This window comes from Galeopterus variegatus, unplaced genomic scaffold (assembly GCF_000696425.1).
Source record: "Galeopterus variegatus unplaced genomic scaffold, G_variegatus-3.0.2 Scaffold772, whole genome shotgun sequence".
NCBI lineage: Eukaryota > Metazoa > Chordata > Mammalia > Dermoptera > Cynocephalidae > Galeopterus > Galeopterus variegatus.
This window is the reverse complement of record NW_007726883.1, coordinates 235,159-260,878: the sequence shown is the minus strand read 5'-3', so window position 1 is coordinate 260,878 and position 25,720 is coordinate 235,159. Positions and strand designations below refer to the sequence as shown.

At 38.0% G+C, this 25,720-nt stretch overlaps 1 protein-coding gene across 1 annotated transcript in view; it reads left to right on the top strand.

The window, feature by feature from the left end:
* Positions 1-25,720, top strand: part of GPC3 (glypican 3) — a 426,680-nt gene that overhangs the window by 205,096 nt on the left and 195,864 nt on the right. The window contains exon 3 of the mRNA XM_008572275.1: positions 20,935-21,629. Coding sequence (XP_008570497.1) covers positions 20,935-21,629 — 695 coding nt within the window. The remainder of the gene's footprint in view (positions 1-20,934; positions 21,630-25,720) is intronic.

Below are 25,720 nucleotides of genomic sequence, written 5' to 3'. Positions count from 1 at the left end.
CCAAACCCTGGGCATTTTTAAATTTTAAACCTGGTCCCTAGTGAGCTTGGTTGATGTGAATCCACACCCCTGAGAGAAGCATATACTCTTCTTGTACTGAAGGCCAGACTCTGGACCTAATGAGGTTTCAGCAGCCAGATTGCCAGCATACTCTAGCCAATGAACTCCCTCTGTTTCTATAAAAAATTTTACAAAATAAAAGCAAAACCCCGTTTCATGTTTTCTGTGTATGTTTGCCTGAGTCTGATGTTTTTTGTGTGTGTTGTGTATGAGTTTGTACAGTGCCTTAGTAAAATACTAAAGTATACTGGTATTGGAGTTGATGTGTAATAGTATCCAACAAGTAACTATCAAGAAATAGCACAAAATTATGGAATTATAGAGCTTGAAGGAATCTTAGCACTAAGCTAGTCCTATTTCCCTGAGGGCCAGAGAGGGAAAATGACCTACCTCAGGTGACAGGTGGTTTATTTGAGGCAGGACGGTGCTCATACAAATCATGAAGAATTCCTCTGAATTACTCATCAAAGCAGAGATAAAGCACTGAAAGAATGTATCAGAAACCAAGAATGAAAATCAAAGATGAAGGGCCCACTTGATTATTATTCTGCCACATGGAAAATACTCCATAGGTAGAGCCCTTCACATTGCTCTTTTGTTATGTTCACTTTATTAACTTTCTCCTTTGTTTTGATATTTTTTAATGGAGAAAGAACTGTCACTAGTGTGCAAGAGCTGACATTTTCTGAACCAGGTCAGATTAAAATGCCATTCTTCTAATTTTCCAAGGGAGTTTGTTCATCCCAGAAAAAAAATCCCACTCGATGAACAAAATAGAGTTTGTTCTATTTTATTCTCATTTTTTTTGGTTTCAATTCTGAGTTAGTTCAGTTACTTAGTTATTGAGTCATTTTCTTAGTCTAGCTTTGTGCTTCTCTGTAAGTTTATACTATTCCTTCCTTACATTTGGTATGCAGGCCACCTGGACTCTGCCTTCGTGACTAACTCATGTACTCTCTTAGTAAAGTTAAAAATCTTTTGCCCTCTTTTTATGTTATTTGAAATTTCAGTGATAGTGAATATGCCATTTCAAACTACCATCACCTCTCCTCCAGGGAGAATGTCTAGTCTCCCATATCGGACGTTAGAGAGGAGTGCTTAAGAGCTCACTTTGAATTCCAGCTCTGCACCACTTACTAGTTGTGTGGCTTTGAGGAAGTCAGTTCTGCTCCCTAAGCCTCAGTTTTCTCATCTATAAAGTGGGAATAATAATACCTATCTCATAGTGTCGTTGCAAAGATTAAATGAATTAATAAAATGTAAGGGGTTTAGAATAGTACATGGTCCAAATGAATATGCTATGCAGATATCAGTTGTCGTTACTATTGTCATTGTCATTGCTGTTGTAACCGTTATTTAGTCATTATAAAACTGGTCTGCTGACATCGTCTTAACCAGTGATACTGAACCTGGTTTGTCATTATCAGCACTGTCTCCAATGATGCCATGGCATTCTTAGAACAAACAACTTTCATTTTAATTTAATGGAAAAAGGACACATAGCATTTGTGGAGGGACAGAGTATGATTGGCCTAATGAGCCTAATGACATTGGCCTAAATGAGCTGATGAAAGAGACATGATTCCAGCTAGGTTGGGACCAATCATGGTGAATCTGCTCATGTGGTTGCTTGTAAGCAGCAGACCTTTTTTGTTGGTGGTGTGTGCTGGCATGATGTACCAGTACTTTGTTTACTATCAGTACTGACATACATATGCTCAAATAAATTAATGTTCTCATCTGGCCCAACTCATTTTGTGGAAGCATGTTTGCAAGCCAGTATGTGAGCTGACCAACATAACTCCTTGGCTAAAAAGTTGTACTGTATACAACTGTACTTTTCCTCTAATGAGCAGTGAGAAATGGCAGGTAAGCTTTTCTTTTGTTTTTTTCTTTTTATGGCAACATTCACTGACCTCCGCCTGGCATTCTTCAAGAGGCACAGGGAAAGGAGACTGAAAATTCAGTAGAGCAAAAAGAAGGGGACACAGGGAAGAGTCATATTATGATTTGTCAGTGTATATGAATACTGGTAACTTGCTCTGTAGGAAAAATTCAGATCTGAACAGTTCTGAAAAGCTTAAAGACAGCATACGAATGGGATAAGCTAATTACGGGTCTGTTACAGGGCTTATTTGAACATCATTTACATTCATATTCCATTTGAGGGTTTTCCCTTCATCTTTCTCTTTTTAAATTTACAGTGATGTCCACCCCACTGTTCTAGATCACACGAGCTGGAATTTATAGCGTATGTCAGGTTAGTGAGGTCAGCTGAGGAGGACACAGTGCAATTGTGCTGTGTCTTCCTTTGCATTGGAATGCGGAACACCCCTGAGTCCTCCCCAAGTGGGCCCCCAGGCATATTTAAGGAAAGTGCTAAGCGGCAGGATCAGAAGGCCCATTAGGGAAAGCGACTGTAACTTGTATTTTAGAGATTTTGTTTAAAATGCTCAATCTCAAAATCAGTCTTTTCTAGGCACATTTCCAAATTACAGCCATGTACCATTTTTTAAATGTCCATTTAAAATAATCTCTCTTGAATGTAGTACTGTGTCCAAGGCAGAAGACTGGCAGAAAGCCACTTTAGACATCAGATCACTCCAAGCATTATTTTAAAATAGTGCCCAGACCTTTTAGAAATTCAGGCGCTGTTTCCTTTGAACCCAGAAAATGTCAGTGTACCGAGAGCAGACATAAATGGGGCTGCCTGGCCAACAGCTGGATTTTCTTTCCTGCAGAAGTTCTCTTCACATGGATTGCGCCTTGAGAGTGTATATTGTCCCTTGTCCATCTGTCTAGATGGAACTATCTTCCTCTGATTCACCACTTCCCCTGTTCCCTCCCATATTTAAACATTACATTGCACTAGGGCCGGCCTGGTGGCGCACTGCTACAGTGCGCCGCTTGGGAGCGCGGTGGCACTCCCGCCGAGGGTTCGGATCCCACATACAGACCGGTTCCCGCTCACTGGCTGAGCGAGGTGTGGGAGCAACACCGAGGGTTGCGATCCCGTTGGCGATCCCGTTGCCGGTCCCGGTCCGGTACAGGCGCGACACTGAGGGTTGCGATCCGTTGCCGGACACGAAAAAAGACAAAAAGGAAAAAAAAACAGAAAACATTACATTGCACTTAGGGGGGTGAAGGATGGGGGAGTTAGGAGGAAGAAAATTCACTGTGAGCTATTGAGAGTGAAACTCCTAGAGGAAACAGCAATGCATCCTCCTATGAGGAAGATCCTGTGCTCAGATTTTCTTCTTATCTGGAATAGCAATGGGAAGGTAGTGGCAAGGATTTTGGTCTTGTGCAAATAAAGACTTGTAGTTTGTTAGAAACTTGGGGACAAATGGCTTCAAAAAGTGACCTCGTCACTGATCCTATAAGTGAGATAGCACTGGGGGGCTTGGTTCCTGTCATGGTCAGGACCTGGGGCTTTCTCAGATTGTAATATTGCGTATGACGGTTGCCAGAGGTACTCAGACAATACAAAATGGGGAAGTTGAATCAAGCATTTATATTTGTGGGAGTGGTTGCATGTCTTTCTGACCATACCCTCTCTCCTTCCAGGTTATAATTCTAGGATTATTTCAATTGTTGGCTCTTCATTTTTATAACTTCCCATTGAATCCTCTCCACATTTTGTTAAAATGATCAACTGCTGAAGGTCATTCAGGTCAAATTCCATTAGGTTATCTGGTCCTTAATCATGAACTGCGCATGTGATTTTTTTCTAGTACAATACAGACAGCCCTTCTGGCCAGCAAAGTCACTGCTTTATGGAGGAAGGTAGTCTGTTCTTAGATGCAGGGCATCTGGCATTTACTACAAATAACTGTTGAATGTCCTTTATATATTGGAGTCTTAAGATTTCTTTTTCTTGGTGGCTGGCCAGTAGAGGAATCAGAACCCTTGACCTTTGTGTTATCAGTACCACACTCTAACCAACTCAGCTAACCACCCAGCCCTGAGTCTTAAGATAATTTGTCCCTTTAAAAAACAAGTACAATTGAGTTTTTAATAAAAGAGATGTTTCTCTAAATCATTTCTTTGAATTTGCACTAGGTTTTTAGACTTCAGATAATTGCTGAAGCCCCTAACAATTGCTGTAGACCAGAATTCAGGTAGTAGCCAAGCCTCAGAATTTAGCTGGTTTGGTGCAAATAGGTACCAATTAATACTTTATTCAGGCCTAGAGAAATTACATGACCTGCCTCCTAGATCATGCTGGTACTGTGGTGTTTTTCCATTTTATTAAGGTGTAATTGATATACAAAAAAAGCTGTACATATTTAGTGTGTGCAACTTAATGAGTCTAGAGATACACCTGTGAAGTCATCACCACAATCTATGCCATAAACATACTCATCCCCTACAAAAGTTTCTGCCATCCTGTTAGTTTATTATTTTTGTGTGTGTGATACAAATACAACATAATACCTACCTTCTCAACAAAATTTTATGTATATATGGCATTGTTGACTATAGGCACTGTGTTGTACAGTAGATCTCTAGGACTTACTCATCTTGTGTAAGTGAAACCTTGTACCCATTGTCTCATACCTCCCCATTTTGCCCTCACCCCAGCCTCTGGCAACCACCATTCCACTCTGCTTCTGTGAATTCGAGTACTTTAGATTCCTCATAAGAGTGATATCATGTAGTATTTGTCCTTGTATGTCTGGCTTATTTCACTTAGCATGATTTTTTCCAGATTTGTCCATGTCCCAATTGGCAGAATTTCCTTCTATTTAAAGGCTCAATAATTCCATTGTATGGATATGCCACATTTTCTTTATCCATTTATCCATCAGTGGACACTTAGGTTGTTTTCATGTCTTGGCTATTGTGAATAGTGCTACAGTGAACATAGCAGTGCAGGTGTCTCTTTTTTTTTGTCCTTTTTGAGACTGGCCGCACCGCGCTCAGCCAGTGAGCGCACCAGCCATCCCTATATAGGATCCGAACCCGCGGCGGTAGCGTCTCTGTGCTCCCAGCCGCACTCTCCCGAGTGCGCCACGGGCTTGGCCCAGGTGTCTCTTTTTTTTACTGTATCTCACCATTCTAGGTGCCAGTAGGATTGGTTCTTCGTCAAAAATTAAGGTGGAAAGAAGGGGTAAAGTAGGGTATGAAGGAGGAGAGACATCATAGGCAATACTCAGGTATGTACACACTGTAGTTTTGGATACATGACAATAATTTTCTTTTTAAATAAAAGAAAGGCAATATCAAAAAGAGATTGTCAAACACCTGCTGGAAGAAGAATGAAAAGTTTGATTCATGAGAAGATCCATGGAGTCACCCTTACTTACTCTGGAGTTCTTGGAGGAAGAATTCTTTACTTTAGGTACTTGATGCTCAGTAAATTGTGAAACATTTCCCCTTCTGCATGTAAACATTACAGACGTTTTGAGAAGCATTTATCAAAGTCTCCAGCAGTTAACTCATAATTGCAAATCATAATGGTTGTTTTAGTGCCTTGATGGCTTTGTTAAAAAATTGAGGGAGTCAGAAACTAACATGCCCAGCTTCACTAGGGACTCCCTTAGAGTAACACTGTAATTTTCCTACCAACTAACTTATTTTGTTATATTATGACCATAATCCTGGAGATTTATTCTTTCTCCCACCCTATTCGCTAACATAGACTCATACCACACACACACACACACACACACACACACACACACACACACACACACACACACACCCTCAGTACTAATGCAGAGGCAAAAATTATTTTATAAAGTTTATAGAATACAAGGGCAGTTTAATAAAGGTGAAACGTTCCTTCCTTTTGACAAGCTCAGGGGAAAGCGACATGGTTGACCTTTGCTTGTGTGCCACCCCTTCCCACCTGCCACTGAATTTGGCTAGAGTTCCTATGGTGGTATTTACCATCCTGCCAAGTCATTGCCTGCTACCAGAGCTCCTTGAGTTAATCATGGAGCTCCCCCTGAGTTAATCATGGCAGACTTCGTGAGTCCCCTGGCTTTCACCTTCCTTGTGTTTCATGTGTTGAAGTACCCTGTAGGAGACTGAGTCCCAAGAAACTGGCAAGATCCTGGCCCTTGGGTCCTGTCTCTGCCAGTAGCCTTCTGAAGGAACAGTGGCTCAAGGGAGGGCGGGCCTAGCCTTTTTGCAAAGGCTAGCTTTTCAGTTAAATACCATAGTTTTACGGTCAGAGCTGAGAGCCATTAGATTTCATACCCATATCAACAATCCCTAGGAAATGCACGGTATTGACCTTTTTCACTTATTTTCTTATAATTTTCATTTAATTATAACCATAAGACACCACAGGCAATGCATTTTCTGGGGAACTATTGTTCTTGGTAAGTAGTTGGAATCATTCAGATTTTTGCCTCCTTCCTCACATCTTACCAGTCGTGGAGCTATTTTCCTGAAATATTTAGTAGACCCTGTGTAGCCAAAAAACTGAAGTATTAAGTTTACTTAGAGGTGAATCAAAAGGAAAAGAAAAAAGAAAAATAGACAAGCTACCCACTCAAGGAATTACTGCATAGTAGTTTAGTGGGCAAGCTCTGGATCCAGACTGCTTGTATTCAAATCTTGGCTCTTCTACTTACCGGCTGTATAATCTTTGGCAAGTTACCTAACCTCTTTGTGCCTCAGTTTTCTTCTCTATAAAATGTATACAATAGTGTAGTCATCTCATAGGGGGGTTCTGAAAATTATTTGAATTAACTCACGTAAAATGCTTGAAACACTGCCTGCCAATTGGTAAATGCTCCAAGGATGCTAGTTTTTATTTTACCTAAAGCTGATCTTTAAGTGCTATGCAATATTTTCATTTGAAGGAGATGGACATAATGGAAAAAGCACTGCACAGATAGCCAGGAGTCCTGTGTACTATTGCTGCTAACATTCACCACATAGATGTACTTGGAGCTATCTTAATTTCAATTACCTCATCTGTCAAATTGGGGAAATAATATTTCCCTTAGCTACTGTATGCACACGTGTGTGCATGAGTGCACACACACACACACACACACACACACTCACCTTCAGTGATAGACAAGGAAGAGGGGAATTAAATTAGAACATAGATTTTAAAAATTTGAAACAACTTGAGGCACTTTACAGATTTGTTATGATTTGTTGCCAAGCATACTATGTATACTTAAGCGTAAAAGATTCTCAGAACAAAATGTGTTTTCATATCTATATGGTAGTTTATGCTTTTCAAATGAGGTAGGTCATCTAATATTTTATCACACTGGATATTGCAAGCCTTTAGGACCTAGGGTCCATGTTGTTTGCATGCTTTATTCACAGTCTAGCAGTGTGTATTCGGTAAATATTAAGTGGAAAAAAAGGTATATCCTATACAAGTGCAATCAATCTAATGAGATGGCTAAGGTGCCTCAAAAATAGTCTTTAAATAGTTTTCTAGCAAGTGGTTAATGTTGCTGACTTCACATAATGTCAGGGGCCTGGGATAATTTAGGTCTCAAACAAGTCGAAATTTGAATTGGATACCTGTCTTTAGAGACTGTGGTGTAGCTCAGCAGGAGAAGCAATAGCCCAAGCCTTTGTGGTTTGAGATTTCTTACTTCAGATTTACCTTATCTTTCACAAGAGAATATAAACAGTGAGTCTCATGGCTCTCTATCTGTAAAAAGTAAAAAGAAAATTGTCATAATGAATGCTCAGTGAGTACTTATTGAGTGTATGAATGAATAAGGCCTTGGGAGGGTATATATGTGTGTGAACTCAGATCTGGTACTTCTCATTAGTGAGGGGAAAGAGGATGGAAATGTGTCTTTCAGTAACCATGGGGGAAGAAGAGTCTGTATCTTTTGTAATCACTAAAGCCTTGGCTGTGACACACTTACAGAAATATAAAGCGCAATGGAAATCTTTAATAGCAGGTTACAGACACAATTCCCTCCAGTAACAATGGTTGCATAAACTACTGATGATTGACCTTTCTTAGGATACTAATTTAGTGTCTAAGTGGTTAAAAGGGGAAAGAAGAGCAGGTAAGACAAGACTGCATAAAATGCATACATTAACTGTCCTAACAGAACCACAGAAGATCCTCTAGATGTTTTGCTCTTTTTTCCCCAATAACTAAAGGTATATTGAAAAGAAATACAAATTTTTATTAGATAAAGGCGCTGCCAGACTGTTTGCATTTAAACCTTTAAATGAAGCCATTCCCTTTTTATGGAGCAGAATCTTTTATTCAATGTGTCCCCAAAAAGCCTATTTTTTATTTTCCTAAGCTATGGTTAGTAACAGTAAGTGGTTAAGAGAAGAAACTCTTTAGTCTTGATTCATGAAATTATGTTCATACACTATAAAAATGAAATTTCTCAAGTTGAGAAAACAGCAACAAGGCAAGTGTTTCAGTGATTTTTTTTGTACTAGCTAAGATATAAGCCATTCTTCTCATGACTATTTGGAGTAATCCATGTGGCCTCCCCATAAACTCTTAGAAGAAAGACCTTTTTTTTAAAAAAGAAAAGTTTTTAGTTAAGTGGAATGATTTGGTGAACTGGAGGGACTTTTAACTATTTAATGTGTGGATCCTTGGAGAAATTGTAGAACTTTACTTCCTTGTATACCATCAGGCTTTCTTTCATAAAGAGCGAATTAAAAGATGTAAGAATGTGACCCTGATGCCTCTTTTGGTAGGTGTCATTTCTTAGCTATGAGAACCTTGAATAAGTAAGAATATTTCCCAGTCAACCAAGACTTGGCTGATCCAAATGAAAGCCTGGGAGACAGAGAAGAATGAAAAAAGACTAAGAATCATGTCTTAGAAACAATTCATCAAGATGATAGCATGAAAAATGCTGACCCACAAGATTCTCTTATAAGAACCAGATATTATTCCTGGTGTGTCCACAGTAAAAAAAAAAAGTTTCTAAATCCCAGCAGCTTCTGCAAGACAAACTGTTCTTAAAATTTTATGAATTTAAGAAACAGGTTCTCATCTGTGGTTCTATACGTTCTGTTTAGCTACTTTCATGGTTTCTCAAGGGTGTCTTGTTCCTGAATCCAATGTGAAAACTGTCATGGTCTGAGCCGTGATGAAGCCAGCCTTATTAGTGCCTCCTAATTTTAAAGTTATGTACATTTGACCCCAATTTTTAAGATGTGGAAAAAGGGTAAAAAGATGAGTGATTTGTGAAGGATTATATATGCACATTCAACCAAGGGCCCTAACAAGGTCCTGGCCATTCATGAATGCAAACATTTCTTTTTTTTTTTTTTTCCTTTTTGTCTTTTTTCGTGTCCGGCAACTGACCGCAACCCTCAGTGTCACGCCCGTACCGGGCCGGGACCGGCAACGGGATTGCAACCCTCGGTGCTGCGCCTGCCCCTCGCTCAGCCAGTGAGTGGGAACCGGTCTGTATGTGGGATCCGAACCCTCGGCGGGAGCGCTGCCACACTCCCAAGTGGTGCACTGTAGCAGTGCGCCACCGGGCCGGCCCCTGAATGCAAACATTTCTATAGTTGCTACTCAAACTGGTGAGAATATATTGTTGAAATGATATTTTGTCTTGAGTGATAGGTATAGCTTCTCTCTCTTTCTCCTTTTCCTTATTTATTTACTTACCTACTTATTTCCTACCTTGTCCCCAAAATAATTTAAAGTGATCTACAAAAACTTACATAATAAAAGTAAGATGCAGTGCAATTAAAATACGTAGGAACATTTAGGCAAAGGAGAAAATATAGGTAGGAAAGTAAGATGGAGCCAGGGTAAGGCTATGACACAAAATACATGACATGAAATTTATTATGTTTGATAGAGGTAGACCGTAAATTTAAGTCTCAGCTTTCTAGAAATAAATGTGAAGAGGGAAAAATGATAAGTTACATGAATCACAGTGCCCAAAAGGTTAATATCAACTAGTTGTTCAGGAAAGCTAATGAAGGGTAAATGATAAGAGCTACTTGGGCTAATGGGGCGAAGGGATGGTCAACTGCTGCAGACTCATAAATTTTCTAGCAGTTAAGGATACTCACTTCTTATTTCTGAGAACCCTTTGAGTGAATCGTTTTAATTGTCTTCTCTGGTTTGTAATAGCTGTTGGGGAAAAAAATCTATGTCTGTCTATCTATCTGTATCTATCTAATGATATGTTTTCTTCATCCTTTTTTTCACTCATTTCTTTATTTCTAACTGGTGTACCTTGTTTTTAGAAGCCTAGCATGTGAAACTTAAAAAGCAAGACTACATACATTTATAGGCTGGTCATGAGCCTGCAGAAGTAAACGGCTTATATTTAATAGCAGCTTATTTCTAAGCTTGGTCAATTCTAGTTAAATTAATATGGAGCAAAAAATGCCAGAAAAATACAACAGAAATTGGAGTAACACTTTTAGTATCTTCTCTGTGAACTATTTTAGAAAATGTGAGGTTTTTCTTACGCCCTAAACTTGGAGTTTCTATGTGGCTGATTTTAGAAAAATCATCCAGTATTCAAAAATAACATAGAAATGTGTTACCTATTTGGGTGTTTTGGTTCATTAACCTTTTCCATAGTTTTACCAATTGAAATTACATTAATGCCATATGGCATCTATTGTATGTTAAAACTCCGTAACTCATGAAAGAAATGTCAAAGTAGATTGAGGGAAAAAAGTGAGAGTGACAACATTTTTTCAGTGGTTCTAGTCACTAGTTCCATCAAGGACTAATTTCCAAGGTCCAGTGTTTTTTTATTTTTTTATTTTTTTTAAAAATTGGCTAACCAGTTAGCTCAGGTGGTTAGAGCACAGCCTTGTAATACCAAGGTCATGGGTTTAGATCCCCAAACCAGCCAGCTTCCAAAAAAAAAAAATAATTGATAGACTTAATTTGTTTAGAACAGTTTTAGATTTAAAGAAAAATCGAGCAGATAGTACAGAATTCCTATATGCTCCCTCTCCCCTGCACAGTTTCCTTTATTATTATCATTATTAACATTAGTGTGATTTATATGTTATAATTAATAAACCAAGATTGCTACATTATTATTAACTAAAGTGCATCATTTACATTAAGGTTCTCTCTTTGTGTTGTACAGTTCTACGAGTTTTGACAAATGCATATAATGTCTTGTATCCTCTATCCTAATATCCCATGCTTCATCTCTTCCTTCAGCCCCTCTCCTTCCCTCTCCAGCCCCTGGCAACCTTCGAACTTCTCAGTCTCTATAATTTTGTTTTGTCCAGACTGTAATATAGTTGGAATCATACAGTATGTGACCTTTCAGGCTATCTTCTTTCACTTTGGCATTTAAGGTTTCTCCCTGCCTGTTCATGGCTTGATAGCTCATTTCTTTTTATCACTAAATAGTATTCCATTATATATGAGATGTACCACAGTTTGCTTATCCTATCGAAGGTCATCTTGCTTGCTTCCAGTTTTGACAATTATAAATAGAATTGCTATAAACATTCATGTGCAGGTTTTTGTGTGGACATGAGTTTTCAAATCAGTTCGGTTAATACCAAGGGGCACAATTGCTGAATCACATAGTAAGAATATGCTTAGTTTTATAAGAAACTCCCAAACTGCTTGCCAAACGTAAGTGGCTGTACAATTTTGCATTCCCACCAGCAAAGAATGAGAGTCCCTGTTGCTCTGCATTCTTGCCCGCATTAGGTATTGTCAGTGTTATGAAATTTAGCCATTCTAATAGCTATGTAGTGGTATCTCATTGTTATTTTAATTTGCAGTTCCCTACTGACATCTGATATTGAGCATCTTTTTCTATGCTTACTTGCCATCTCCATACCTTCTTTGGTAAGGTGTCTGTTCAGATCTTTTGCCCATTTTAAAATTGGGTTGTTTGGTTTCTTACTGTTGAATTGTAAGTATTCTTTGTATATTTTGGATATGTCTTTTATCAGATATGTGTTTTGCAAATATTTTCTCATAGTCTGGCTTGTTTTTTATTCTCTTGACAAATGCATCCTCTTCATTCTCTTAATATCACAGAAGAGATGTTTTTGATTTTAATAAAGTCGCACATCAATTTTTTATTTTATGGATTGTGCTTTTAATGTTATATCTAAAATCATTGCTAAACCCAAAATCATCAAGAACTTCTCCCATGTTATCTTTCAGAAGTTTTATAGTTTTGCATTTTATATTTAGTTCTATGATCCATTTGAGTTAATTTTTATGAAAGGTGAAAGGTCTATGTGTAGATTTATTTCTTTGCACATGGATGTCCAGTTGTTCCAGCACTGTTTGTTGAAAAGACTATTCTTTCTCCATTGAATTGCCTTTGTCTTTTGTCAAAGGTCAGTTGATTAAATTTGTATGGATCTATTTCTGACCTCTGTATTCTGTTCCATTAATCTACTTCTTTATTCTTTCACCAATACCATGCTGTCTTGATTACTGTAACTTTACAAGAATTCTTGAATTTGGGTCATGCCAGTCCTCCAACTTTGTCCTTCTTCAGTGTTGTGATGGCTATTCTAGGTCTTTTGCTTTTCCATATAACCTTTACTATTGATGTCCACAAAATGACTTGCAGGGATTTTTATTGGGAATTAATTCAATCTATAGATCGTGTTGGGAAGAACTGACATCTTAATAATACTGAGTCTTCCTATCCATGAACATGGAGAATCTCTCTAATTATTTGGATCTTCTTTATTTTCTTTCATCAGAGTTTTGTAGTTTTCCCGCTTTGTATACCTTTTATTTCCTTTCTTATCTTACGGCATTAACTAGGGCTTTAAGCACAGTGGTGAACAGGAGTGCTGAGAGAGGGACATCCTTTATCTCACCATTAAGTATGATGTTAGTTGTAAATGTGTTTGTGGATGTTCTTTATTAAGTGGAGAAAGTTCCCCTCTATTCCTAGTTTGCTAAAAGTTCTTATCATGAATGATGTTGGATTTTAGAAAATACTTTTCCTGCATCTAACAAGATTGTATGATCTTTCTTCTTTAGCCTGTTGATGTGATAGATTGTATTAACTGATTTTTGAATGTTGAACCAACTTTGCATGGAATAAATTCTACTTGGTCATGGTGTATAATTCATTTTATACACTGTTGGATTTGATTTGCTAATATTTTGTTATGGATTTTTGCATTTATGTTTATGAGACATATTGGTCTGTAACTTTCCTTTCTTGTAATAGCTTTATCTGGCTTAGGTATTAGGATAATGCTGGCCTCATAAAATGAGATAGGAAGTGTTCCCTTTGCTTCTGTTTTCTGGATAAGATTGTAGAGAATTGGTATTCTTTCTTCCTTAAATGTTTGGTAGTATGTACCAGTGAACACACCTGGGCCAGTTGCTTTGTTTTTGGATGATTGCTAATTATTGATTCAATTTCTTTAATAGATATAGACCAATTAAGATTATGTATTTTTCCTTGTGTAATTTTTGGTAGTTAGAGTCTTTTAAGGAATTGGTCCATTTCGTCAATTTTATCAAGTTCATGAGCATAGAGCTGTTTATAATATTTGTGTATTATCCTTTTAATATCCATGAGATCAGTAGTGATGATCCCTCTTTCATTTCTCATATTAGTAAATTGTGTCTTCTATCTTATTTTCTTGGTTTACCTGGCTAGATATTTTTTAATTTTATTGACCTTTTCAAAGAAATAGCTTTTAGTTTTGTTAAATTTTCTGTTTTCAATTTCATTGATTTCCACTCTAATTTTTATAATTTATTTTTCTTGTGTATGCTTTATATGTATATTGCTCTTTTTTCTCTAGTTTCCTTTGGTGGAATCTTAGATTATTGAGTTGAGATCTTTCTTTTTATCTAGTATATGTATTCAATGCTGTAAATTTCTTGTTAAACACTGCTTTTGTTGCCTCCCACAAATTTTAAGTTACATTTAAGTTACTAAATTTTCATTTAGTTAAAAATATTTTAAAATTTCTCTTGCAACTACTTCTTTGTCCGATGTACTATGCAGAAATTTGTTGCTTAATTTGCAAGTGATTGGAAATTGCCTTGTTATATTTCTGTTATTGATTTGTAGTTTAAATCCATTGTGGTTTGATCCATTCTTCTTTGTATGATTTTTATGCTTTTAAATTTATTAAGGTGTATTTTATGGTCCAGAATGTGGTCTATCTTAGTAAATACTCCATGTGAGCTTGAGAAGAATGCGTATTCTGCTGTTGATGGATGAGGTATTCTATTAATGTCATTAGATCCAGGTGATAGTTGGTGCTATTCAGTTCAACTATATGCTTACTAATTTTCTGCCTGACGGACTTGTTACTGATAAAGAGGTGTTGAAGTCTACAACTGTACTAATAGATTTGTGTATTTCTGCTTACAGTTCTATCAGTTTTTGCCTCATTTATTTTGACTCTCTGTTATTAAGTGAATGCACATTAATGATTGTTATGTCTTCTTGGATAACTGACCCCTTTATTATTATGTAATGCCCCTCTTTATCCCTAATAATTTTCCTTCTTTTGAAGTGTGCTTAGTCTGAAATTAATTTGGCTATTCCAGTTTTTTTCTTAATTAGTGTTAGTATGGTATGTCTTTCCCCATCCTTTTATGTGTGTCTTTATACTTAAGATGTATTTCCTGTAGACAAAAGTAAGTTGGGTATTGTTTTCATATCCAGTCTTATAGTCCCTGTCTTTAAATTTGTATATTTAGACCATTCACATTTAAAGTGATAATTGATGTAGTTGAATTAACATCCACCATGTTTGTAACTTCTTCTATTTATTGCCCTTGTTCTTTATTTTTGTTTTGTTTTGTTTTTGTTTGTTTGTTTTAAATCTTCCAATCTCTGCCTTTTCTGGTTTTAATTGAACATTTTGTGTGATTTCATTTTTTTCTCCTCTCTTAGCATATCAATTATACTTTTCAAAAAAATTTTTAGTGGTTGCCCTCAAGTTTGCAGTATACATTTGCAACTATTCTAAGTCCACCTTCAAATAATACTGTATTGCTTCACTAGTACTGTACCTTATAATAGAGTTCTCCCAATTCCTCCCTCCTATTCCTTATAATATTGCTCTCATTCATTTCACTTATCCATATGCTATAAAAAACCAAGTTTATTGTTATTATTACTTTGAACAAACAGTGACTATTAGATTAATTTTAAGAAGAAAATATTTTATTTTACATTCATTTATTCCTTCTCTAATACCCTTCCTTTTTTAAGTAGATCTGATTGCCTGACCTATATGATTTCCCTGAAAAATTTCTTTTAACATTTCTTACAAACATTTCTTTTTGTTTGTCTGAGAAAGTCTTCATTTCTCCTTCACTTTTAAAGGATAATTTTGCTGAATACAGAATTCTAGGTTGGTGTTATCTAAAGTTATAAATATTTCATTTTACTGTTTTTGCTTGCATGGTTTCTGATGAGTAGTTACATGTAATTTTTATCCTCATTCCTCTATAATTAAGGTGGGCTTTTTCCCCATTAGTTTCTTTGAAGGTTTTCTCTTTGTGTTTGGTTTTCTGCAGTTTAAATATGATATGCCTAGGAATAGATATTTTGGTTTTTATCCTGCTTATTGTTTTCTGAACTTCTTGGACCTTTGGTGGTGTCTACCATGAGTTTTGGAAAATTCTTGGCCATTATATATTTAAATATTTCTTCTCCATTCTTTCTTTCTAGAATTGCAATTATACATATTTTATACCTTTTGAATTGTCTCACCATTCTTGGATATTCTTTTTTTTATTATTGTTATTCCTTTTTCTCTTCCCACTTCAGTTTGGGAAGTTTCTATTGACATATCTTCAAGCTCACTGATTCTCTCCTTGGTTGTTCCTAGTATACTATGAACCCATGAAAAGCATGCCTTATTTCTGTTTTAGTGTTTTTGATTTCTAGTATTTCCATTTGATATTTTATAGAGTTTCCATCTCTGTGTTTAAATTATCCATCTGTTCTTGCATGTTCTTATTCCATTAGTGCCTTTACCATATTAATCATAGTTATTTTAAAGTCCCTGTCTGATAATTGCAAAATCTGTGCCATATCTGAATGTGGTTATGATAATTGCTTTGTGTCTTCAGACTGTGCTTTTCTTGCCTTTTAACATAGCTTGTAATTGTTTGTTAAAAAGCAGGACAATTTTGAGTAATAAGAATTTGAAGTAATTAGACTTTTAATGTGAAGTTTTATGTTAATCTGGTTATGAGCTCGGCTATTTAATATTTGCTGTAGGTGTAGGTTCCAGAGGCTTCAGTTTCCTCTAGTGCCCTTATTTTACTTTTTTCTCACCTATTGTTTTTGGGTTTCCCTAAAAACGCCTTCTTAAAATGGGGTCTGTGTCTTTCAGCCCTCTCAGTTGTAATCTGCTGTTATTATACTTTAGACCTATTGATGTAAGGTGTAGGGGGAGTGAAAGTTATCTATAACCTTATGATTAATCTTAGTATTTTATTGGGTATAAGTCCTTGGACTGTGACCCTCAGTTTTTCTCCCCCTAGGTGTGACGGGAAGGCTAGAGGGAGCTGGAGTTATCTAATTGCCCTTTCTCTAGGTATATCAGGCTTGGTAAAATTGTTTTACCCTTGGAGAACAGGAATTTGCTATGGTGAATGCTCATGGTATATTTCAAAATTATTTCTTTTCCCTTTCTCCTGCCTGAAAAACAAGGAGATTTTTCTTGGATCTTCACTCTGAGAACTTTGTGTGGCGGGCAAAATCCATAGAAGCGTGTGGGAATCCATAAGTCTGAGCCCCAGGAGTTTTTAACTCTCTAGGAAGTTCACATTCAGGCTCTAGGAATTCATCAAAATTACTTAAGCATTCCTACTAGTTTATAGCTCTAGTGGCTTGTGCTCCAGATAAGCTGATTTCAGTTGTGACTCTCTGTATTTGCACGTCTCCTCCGATTCCAACGTGGCAGCTTGTCCTGACCTCAATTCCCTGATGGGTCTAAGAAGAATCATTGATTATCAGTTATTCAGCTATTTTCTTGTTGTTGAGGATGAGAGTGACAACTTCCAAGCTGTTTCCTTGTCAGAGCTGAAATCATAGTCTTCCAGTTTTCAAGGCTAAAACGTGTTGTAGAATTAGCAAAGGGGTCAGTATTAGATGACCTATATTCAAATTCAGGCCCTGGCATTTAACTAAAGGTATTGCCTTGTGTGAGCCACTTAACTTCTCTGAGCCTCAGTTTCCTTACCAGCAAAATAAAAAATAATTCCAAACACATATGATTATGTTAAAATTGAATGAGAGGGCAGATGTTAACAAGTTTACCACAGGTCCTGGCATATATTTTGCAGGTACCTTATAAATATTAGTTTTCCTTTTCCATTATGGTACCTGTGCTTGAAAATAAGAACTGTTTTGAGTCCAACCCATTATGGGACATTTATCCTAGGATCCTAAAAAGGTCTTCTTATAAATTATTTGCCATTCTTACAGTGCCAAAAAACTGGCTAAAGGGTTTGAAAGGAACTCCATGGTTTATTTAGTCCTCTCTTCTTCCAACCACAGGTATACTCTTTATCTTTTTTTTTTTTTTTTTTTCCTGGTACCCAGCCTACTACTGAAAAGGTCCATAAAAACACATTTTTTTTCTGTCTGGGTCTGAATAGAGGAACATCAGTACTAAGTACTAAGGACAGTCGTTTTGCTACAGTGATAGGCTATATCTCCTGAGGGGTAGTAGAAGTTGTTGAACCATTTAAAGAGAGATAATAGCCAGATTGTACACTGCACCTATAAAAGCACATCTGGAGAATTGTGTCATTGTGTCCCTTCTTGAGCACATAATTTAAGGAGAAGATTGACAACACTAGAGGATGGCCAAATAGTGGTGACCAGGATGGTGATGGAGGAATTTAGAAATTCTAGAAACCTTCCTATATTAGGATGTATATTAACTCAACTTATTAGATCTATTTATCTACGTTGCTTATCTTTCTATATATAGTAAAAACAAATAAAGTATTTTCTATTCAGTGCCAAATTTTTCATGATAGCTCTTATTTTACATTGTTTGTTCCAATTTTTCCTGGACATAACTCTTGAATTCTTCCCAGGATAGACACGGAGGAAAACCTCCCCTAGCCAGAGTGTACATTATTATCTGACCAGAAAATCAATGGGCTGAACTTCCTGGCAGTAATTCTAGCCCTTGACATCATTTCATGAAACCCTCAAGTTGCCAAGAAAAGCTGAGCATCACTTTTCACCTAGTGTTGGTTCCTGTAAGTCCCCCAGGAGCCTTTGCTTGAGCAGGTATAGTTTGGTCTGTTGTCCTGTGATGTAAGTAAGGGAGTTGTGCAAAACCCAGAGATGTGCTAAGTGGATTCCGAGATATGGAAGTTGAAGTAGGGAGTACACGTGAGCTTGGGGTTTGACATAAACCCCTAGCCCTTTCCCTTTGCAATGTGTTTTTTCTGCGGAAGAGTTCATGATCTTTTGTAATTTTCTTTTTTTATTGATCCAGCAGTGCTAGTAACAGAAACTTTAAAAAAAGTTATGGTAGTACAGTCTATGGAATTTCCCTGTCATATATCTTTCACATTAGAGAACGAATGCACTATGCTCAGGATAAAATTTGCCTTGTAGAGAATTCTTTCAGAGTTGCTTGGATCATTGAGATCTACAGGGGTGGTATCTCGGAAGCAGTCTTCTCCCTTCTCTTACTTCATGCTGCCCCTAGGCAAAGGTGTAAGTGTGACTCTACTTTGTTGGTCTTTGGGCTGCAATTTCTGCTAGTATATTTCATTTGGAGAGAGGAAGCCAATGGGAAAATAATGAGTTTAAAATAGAACTTAACTTCCTACAAAGGTTTTTGAGAATGTGTGTGTCGGCCATAGGTCTGAGGGTAGCTAGAGTGTAACCATCACTGGGAGACACTAGTTGTGTTGATTGCTTCTACTTTACTGTGAGACTCTAGGAAAGTGCTTTAACTCTGCTGAGCCTCCATTTCATCATCTGTAAAATGGGGATTGCAATAACAAATTTAAAAGATCGTCATAAAAAGGTGTCATAATATACTTGGAAATGTTTTGTAAACTCTAAACCACATGGCTTATGAGTTCTTCTAAGATGAGGATGGTGTATCATTTATCTCCATCTCCCTAGCACTTATGTACCCCTAGTACCTAGCACAAAGCCTAACATATAATAAATGAATGCTAGCAGAAATCAAAATGAATAAGCAGTTTTACATCTGCAAATTTCTGATGATTTAAAAAAAATCATTGATTTGTCCTTTGTATTGGGCTAGATGATGTCTTGGCCTTATCCAACTTTTAGATTCAAGGATTGAAAATAAAGTAGCATGTGGAGTCAGGAAGATTGGTATAAGATAGACAAACTTTCTAGGAATTGCTTAATGTTCTAAAGAGAAAACAAACAAATGAACATGCAGCAACTGATGGAAAAGAAAAGTATTTTCCAGGGTCACATAGCTGCAAAGTAGAAATAATGAACACAAAGTAGTGTCTCCTAGTGACGGTTATACTCTAGCTGCCCTCAGACCTGTAGCCAACACACATATTCTCAAAAACCTATGTAGAAATTTAATTTTTATTTAAAACTCATTATTTTCTCAAGTGGGCTTGGAAGCCCAGTAGAACTGCACTGGCATCTGGTCAACATTGCTGGGCATGTCATAAGCCCAAGGGAAGAATCTAGGGAGCATGTTCTACCTTGTGAGGAATCTGGGGTAGATGGTGGTGGCACAACCTAGAGCCCACTTTTGCCACAGCTGACTGGAATGTTGGAGTAAGTGATCCCAAGGAGCTGTGGAGGACAGTCTTTCTAGCAGTCTGAAACTGGTAATAATTTGATTTTTCAAGGCTCATGAATTGGCATCATTTGGAGTATATCTGTCATGGACCTTTGCACTTTGGAAAAAAATGAAAGAAAGTACTAAGTTAATTTTAAATGTCTCGGGAAACTTGATTATTTTTGTTTGTTTTAAACTGTCTTAAGTATATGTCTTGAAACATCTATTATTATGGTTGTTTTTCCTTCCCTCATATAAATGTAGAACTCTGATTATTTGGGATAAATTGTGTCTGAATTGTACCAGTTTGGAGAAAATGAGATGGTTACATTGCTACTTTTCCTCTCAGACCAATGACACTAATTGGGCCTCATGCCAAGGGGTTGAGAAAGCAGATGTAATCATGAATTCATGGTCTCTGTAGAGTAGATAAGGCTTCTTCACCATGTGGAAGGTGAACTTACCAAGGATGCTTAACAGTTATCCTTCCAGATGTTCAGGTTGCAAATACCAGAGGTATTATTTTCAATATCAAATGTATAAGCAGATAAGTGCATGGATTCTTTTTTCCATCCAGGTACCCATTCAGTGGATAAATTCCATTTCCAGTTCTGGCAATCTGTCAGATAGCTCCCTTTAAAGTTATCTGGACAGAATCTACCAAAAACGATTGAATTCGTGATAGTTTTTATTCTCAGCTAAGAACTTGCCTCTCCTTCAGGACTGAACAGGGTTAAATTGTTATGTGAGTTTATACAGTATATGGTTTATTGTCAAATATTTATCTCTGTCTAAAAATAAAATGTCCTGAAATATAATTTCTTTTTAACTGAATAAATCAATGAGAGAAAGAGAAATAACTTCTCATTTAGCCAATTTTTAATCAATACTTTCATGAAAGGCTGAAATGTTAACTGAATTCTGGCTTTTGTCACTTCAAATATAATTTGTGTATTTAAGGATTTATGTGTGCATTAGACTTTGGACTTCATGTTTAGAAAGGAAAATTGATTTATAGGAGCAAACAACTGCAGGAGTACAGGCAATGCCAGAATTGAATGTGAGTCAATTATTTAAGGCAAATGGGACCTTAATCACCACAGCAATAGAGAAATCTCAAATTCAATTACACCCTGGATTTCTGTGCTTTAATTTGTGGGCATTTCTGTATCTCTTATTTTACAGAGGCCTTTGAAATTGTTGTTCGCCATGCCAAGAATTACACCAATGCCATGTTCAAGAACAACTACCCGAGCCTGACCCCACAAGCTTTTGAGTTTGTGGGTGAATTTTTCACAGATGTCTCGCTCTACATCTTGGGTTCTGACATCAATGTGGATGACATGGTCAATGAATTGTTTGACAGCCTGTTTCCAGTCATCTATACCCAGCTAATGAACCCAGGCCTGCCTGAGTCAGTCTTAGACATCAATGAATGTCTCCGAGGAGCAAGACGTGACTTAAAAGTATTCGGAAATTTCCCCAAGCTTATTATGACCCAGGTTTCCAAGTCACTGCAAGTCACTAAGATTTTCCTTCAGGCCCTGAATCTCGGAATTGAAGTCATCAACACAACGGATCACCTGAAATTTAGTAAGGACTGTGGCCGAATGCTCACCAGAATGTGGTACTGCTCTTATTGCCAGGGACTGATGATGGTTAAGCCTTGTGGTGGTTACTGCAATGTGGTCATGCAAGGCTGTATGGCAGGTGTGGTGGAGATTGACAAATACTGGAGAGAATACATTCTGTCTCTTGAAGAACTTGTGAATGGCATGTACAGAATCTACGACATGGAGAATGTACTACTTGGTCTCTTTTCAACAGTCCATGATTCCATCCAGTATGTCCAGAAGAATGGAGGAAAGCTCACCACCACCGTGAGTACCAGGGTACAGTTTTCAGAGGATTTGGGCCTTATTGGGGTGGGGTGGCTTAGCCAGCAGCAGGTGCTAATGGAAAGAAGTAAGAGAAAAATTAGGGGGTGGGCAGGGATGACAGATGGACTGAGTGACTTCACAGAGCTAGGCAGTGCATTAAGACCACAGGCTATAGAGCCAGAAAATCTGACTTTGAATTTTAGCTACACCCACTTCCTTGCTGTGGAACATTGGGGAGTCCTTTTATCTTTATGAGCCCCATTTTTCTGATTCGTGAAATAGGGATAAAAAGAATATCTTCTTCATAGGAAATAACATGTTAAAACATTTAGAATGTGTCCGGTACATGGTAAGTCTTCAATAATATGAGCTGTTATTACCGTTATTGTCATTATCATAATCCTCACGATGATCCTGTGAGGCAGGAGCTATTATCTCCATTTTATAAATGAGGAAACTGAAGCTTAGTGCAATTGCAACTTGCCCAAGGGCCCAACTATAGTTAGTGGAAGAGCTGTGATTCAGAGATCAATCAGGTCTCCCTTTAATTTCGGTATCACTAATTTTTCTGATTCTGATTTCACTCTTCTGCTTTAATCATGTATATCACATTACCATTTTGAGTAGTGACTTTAAACACAAGACCCAGCTAGAACCCACTAACTAACCCTACGCAAGAACATGAGCAAGGCAAAACATCCACCTTCCCCAACTGTTGTGTTTGTAGCATTGATTATACCAGTCTAAGCCTGATGGGATTTGTGATGGGGGGAAGGACAGTTCTGTAAGTGAGGCAGCAATTTGCTTGGTTTCAGTCAGACATTGTTAGTAACAGAACCACAGGAGGCACCGAATTCTAGAACATACAGAACATACAGCCAAGAGCTACCAGCCAGATCTGCCTAGGTAATGTCTGATTCCTGAATGCTGCCAGCTTTGTAGGAGAAAGTGGCAAAATAGTATAATACACTACCATTGTTGAGCTCCTACTACATCTCAGGTGCTCTGCTGGCCAGTTTACATAATATGAGTATTATTTCATAGTAACTCATGAGGTAGATCCTAATATTATCCCCATTCTACACAGGAGGAAATAAAGCTTAGAGAGGTTTAAATACCTTGTTCAAGATCTCAACGCTAGTTTACATGGGAGGAGCTTAGATCCAAATGCAGGCTTGGTTGCCTTGGTTAACTAATGCCCTTAGTGTCTATACAATGCAACTGCTACTTACTCTGAGCCATTGCTTATCCAGAATGTGGAGGGCAGATTTGGCCATTTAGCCTTGTTTTTAAACCCCAGAAGTGCAAAATAATAGGCATAATTGGTTTCTTTGGTGAGTTCAAGTAGGAAGGAGGACAGAAATGATGCAACCTTCGGCATAGCTACTTATGGAGCTTCTCTAATTGCCCCATTCACAATGTTGGTCATTTAAAACACATTTGCTGGGAAAATATTTCATAGTAAAATGAATGGAAATGTCCTAACGATGATGTTCTTCACTGCCTAATTATTACCTTGACTGCTTTATAATTCGAGGCCAGATTCTAGGGCCTTATGCAAAAGTAAATCTCACAAAACTAGAAAAATGAAAAGTAAGTGCATCCATATGTTCATTCACCTAATACTGACTGAGGGCCCACTATGTGTCAGACACAAAGCAAGGGTGCCAGGGGTGTGAAAATGTCTTCAGTAAGAGGAAAAATAAGAGGACAACATTAAAGCAGGCTGCAGGAGTATTTAAAGGTTGACTTTGATCTTCATCATTTGACAGCAACATAATTGATTTTGAAAACATGTATCCTCCTCTAGTACTTTTAAACATGAAAAATGAGGTGAAGAGCAGGTAAGGAATTAGGTTCACTGTTCTGATCAGGCGCTAGACATGACGGTTTCTTTAATAAACATTTATTAAGCATCTGCTTTATGCATGGCACTTCGCTAGGTGCTGGGTATTCAAATCTACCCAAGTTATAGATCTTAAGTCTTGAAAGGTCACAGTCTAGTTGGTAGAAAGACATATAAACCGAGTGAATCTCACCATAGTGAACACTTCACTATAATGTGAAAGTTGGGAGGGCCGTGAGAAATTAGCTAGTTCAATCTGATTGATTTACAAATGAAAAAAATAAAGTTTGGGGAGGCTTGCCCACAGTTCTGTAATCGATGGAAGAGCCAGAAGTAAAACCCAAGGTCTTCTGCTGCTACAGTCTAATACTCTTTCTGCTATACCAGTCTGTCCACCATTAGACACCCCCAGACTTTCACTCGAAAAGCTCCATTAGGATTTTGCAAAGACATAGTGAACTTACATTGGATAACTGGGCTGCCAAACCTGTTGCATCTGAGGTGCGTGTGTGCGCATGGGGTGTGTGTGTGTGAGAGAGAGAGTACGTGCACACATGCGTGCATGGAGGAGGAGTACATTTCATGTCACTATCATTCAGGAAGAAAGGCCTTGGCTGTCAAGAGGTGCTCAGTGATGCAGTCCCTTTCTGTTTTGCCCATTAAGGGCTTGATTGCTCCCAGCTCCCAACTGGTTATGAGAGTGTGAAGTTTGCTGTCCCCAGGGAATACCTGAACTAAACCAGAAAACACACATAAATTCTGCCTTGTTCCTGTTTTATGATTACCAACTCTAACTAATATGTACCAAATGGTAGGGGTAGGGAAATCATTGGCCAGGTGTGATTCAGCCCATACTCTGTACGGGCCAGAAAGAGGCTGAGCCATTTATGGGGTTGAGAGGAAGTGAAGGCTAGGTAGACTGCAGAACTCTGCTCATGTTAACAAACCCAGAGAATGCCCCAAAGCAAAAGCTGGTTTAAAACTAAAGCATTAATGAGATTCTGCTGTAGCACCCTCTCCTTCCTGTTGTGATAAAATGTAAAAACCCTGCCCGTCAGTCCTGCTTGAGGTTCAGTTGTGGTGAGAAACCTCTTTAAAAATATGCTTTCCTTGAACTCTTTTGGTACAGCATTTTTACCTAGCTATAAGCTGTGCCATGAGGTCTGCCACACAAGGATTTTGCCCAGTTGTTTTCATGGCTGCCACCAGATTATGAAGGTAATTTTGGTCTTCTAAGTAAATGTGGCACTGTTAAATATTTTTATAAGTATGGCTTGTTAGCGCTTTAGTTTTTCCTAGGATATTTCTCAATATTTCAGACTACCAAGTGAAGGCATGCAGGTGAATGTTGGGGTGTTGTCACTGGCAGCACCCCTGGAGATGGTAAAGCTTCCAGTTCCCAAACTTGGCTCATCATTGAAATCACATGGGGAACTTGTTAAACGGATTCCTGGAGTTTATCCCTGGAGATCCCGATACCATAGATCTGTGGAGAGCCAAGAGAATTTTCCATTTGAAAAGTGCCCCAGTTGATTCTGATGCTCTCCTGGGAGCAAATCCAGCCACCTTGTTTGAAAGATAAAAAAGATAAGGCCCAGGGGTGTGAAGTGAATGGTCTAAGTTCCACAGGCAGTTAATGGCAAAGCCAAGACCTCATATTCATCATATGTAAAATGGGGTTGATGAATGATAAGTTCAGAAACATGGCAAATATTTGCTAAGTCCCAGTCCAGTACTCCTTCTTAGTACATTGTTTTAAGTGCCAAATGGACAATGGGTTTTTCTTAAACTTATTTTTGAGTGCCAAGATCTCTTAATGTTATTTTAGTCCAAAGGAAATGAATAAACATAGTGTGTGAAATACATGTGTGTGCATACGTGGGGGGGGGGGAGAAGAGAGGGAAGGAGAAAGAGAAAATTTGTATCGAAAAGTCCAAGAGGGCCGGCCCGGTGGTGCACTGCTACAGTGCGCCGCTTGGGAGTGCGGTGGCGCTCCCGCCGAGGGTTCGGATCCCACATACAGACCGGTTCCCGCTCACTGGCTGAGCGAGGTGCGGGCACGACACCGAGGGTTGCGATCCTGTTGCCGGTCCCGGTCCGGTATGGGCGCGACACTGAGGGTTGCGATCTGTTGCCGGACACGAAAAAAGACAAAAAGGAAAAAAAAAAAAAGCCCAAGAAAGTATTAATGAGGGACTGTAAATAGATACATTTTGACTCTTCATATACATTTGCAAACTAGGAT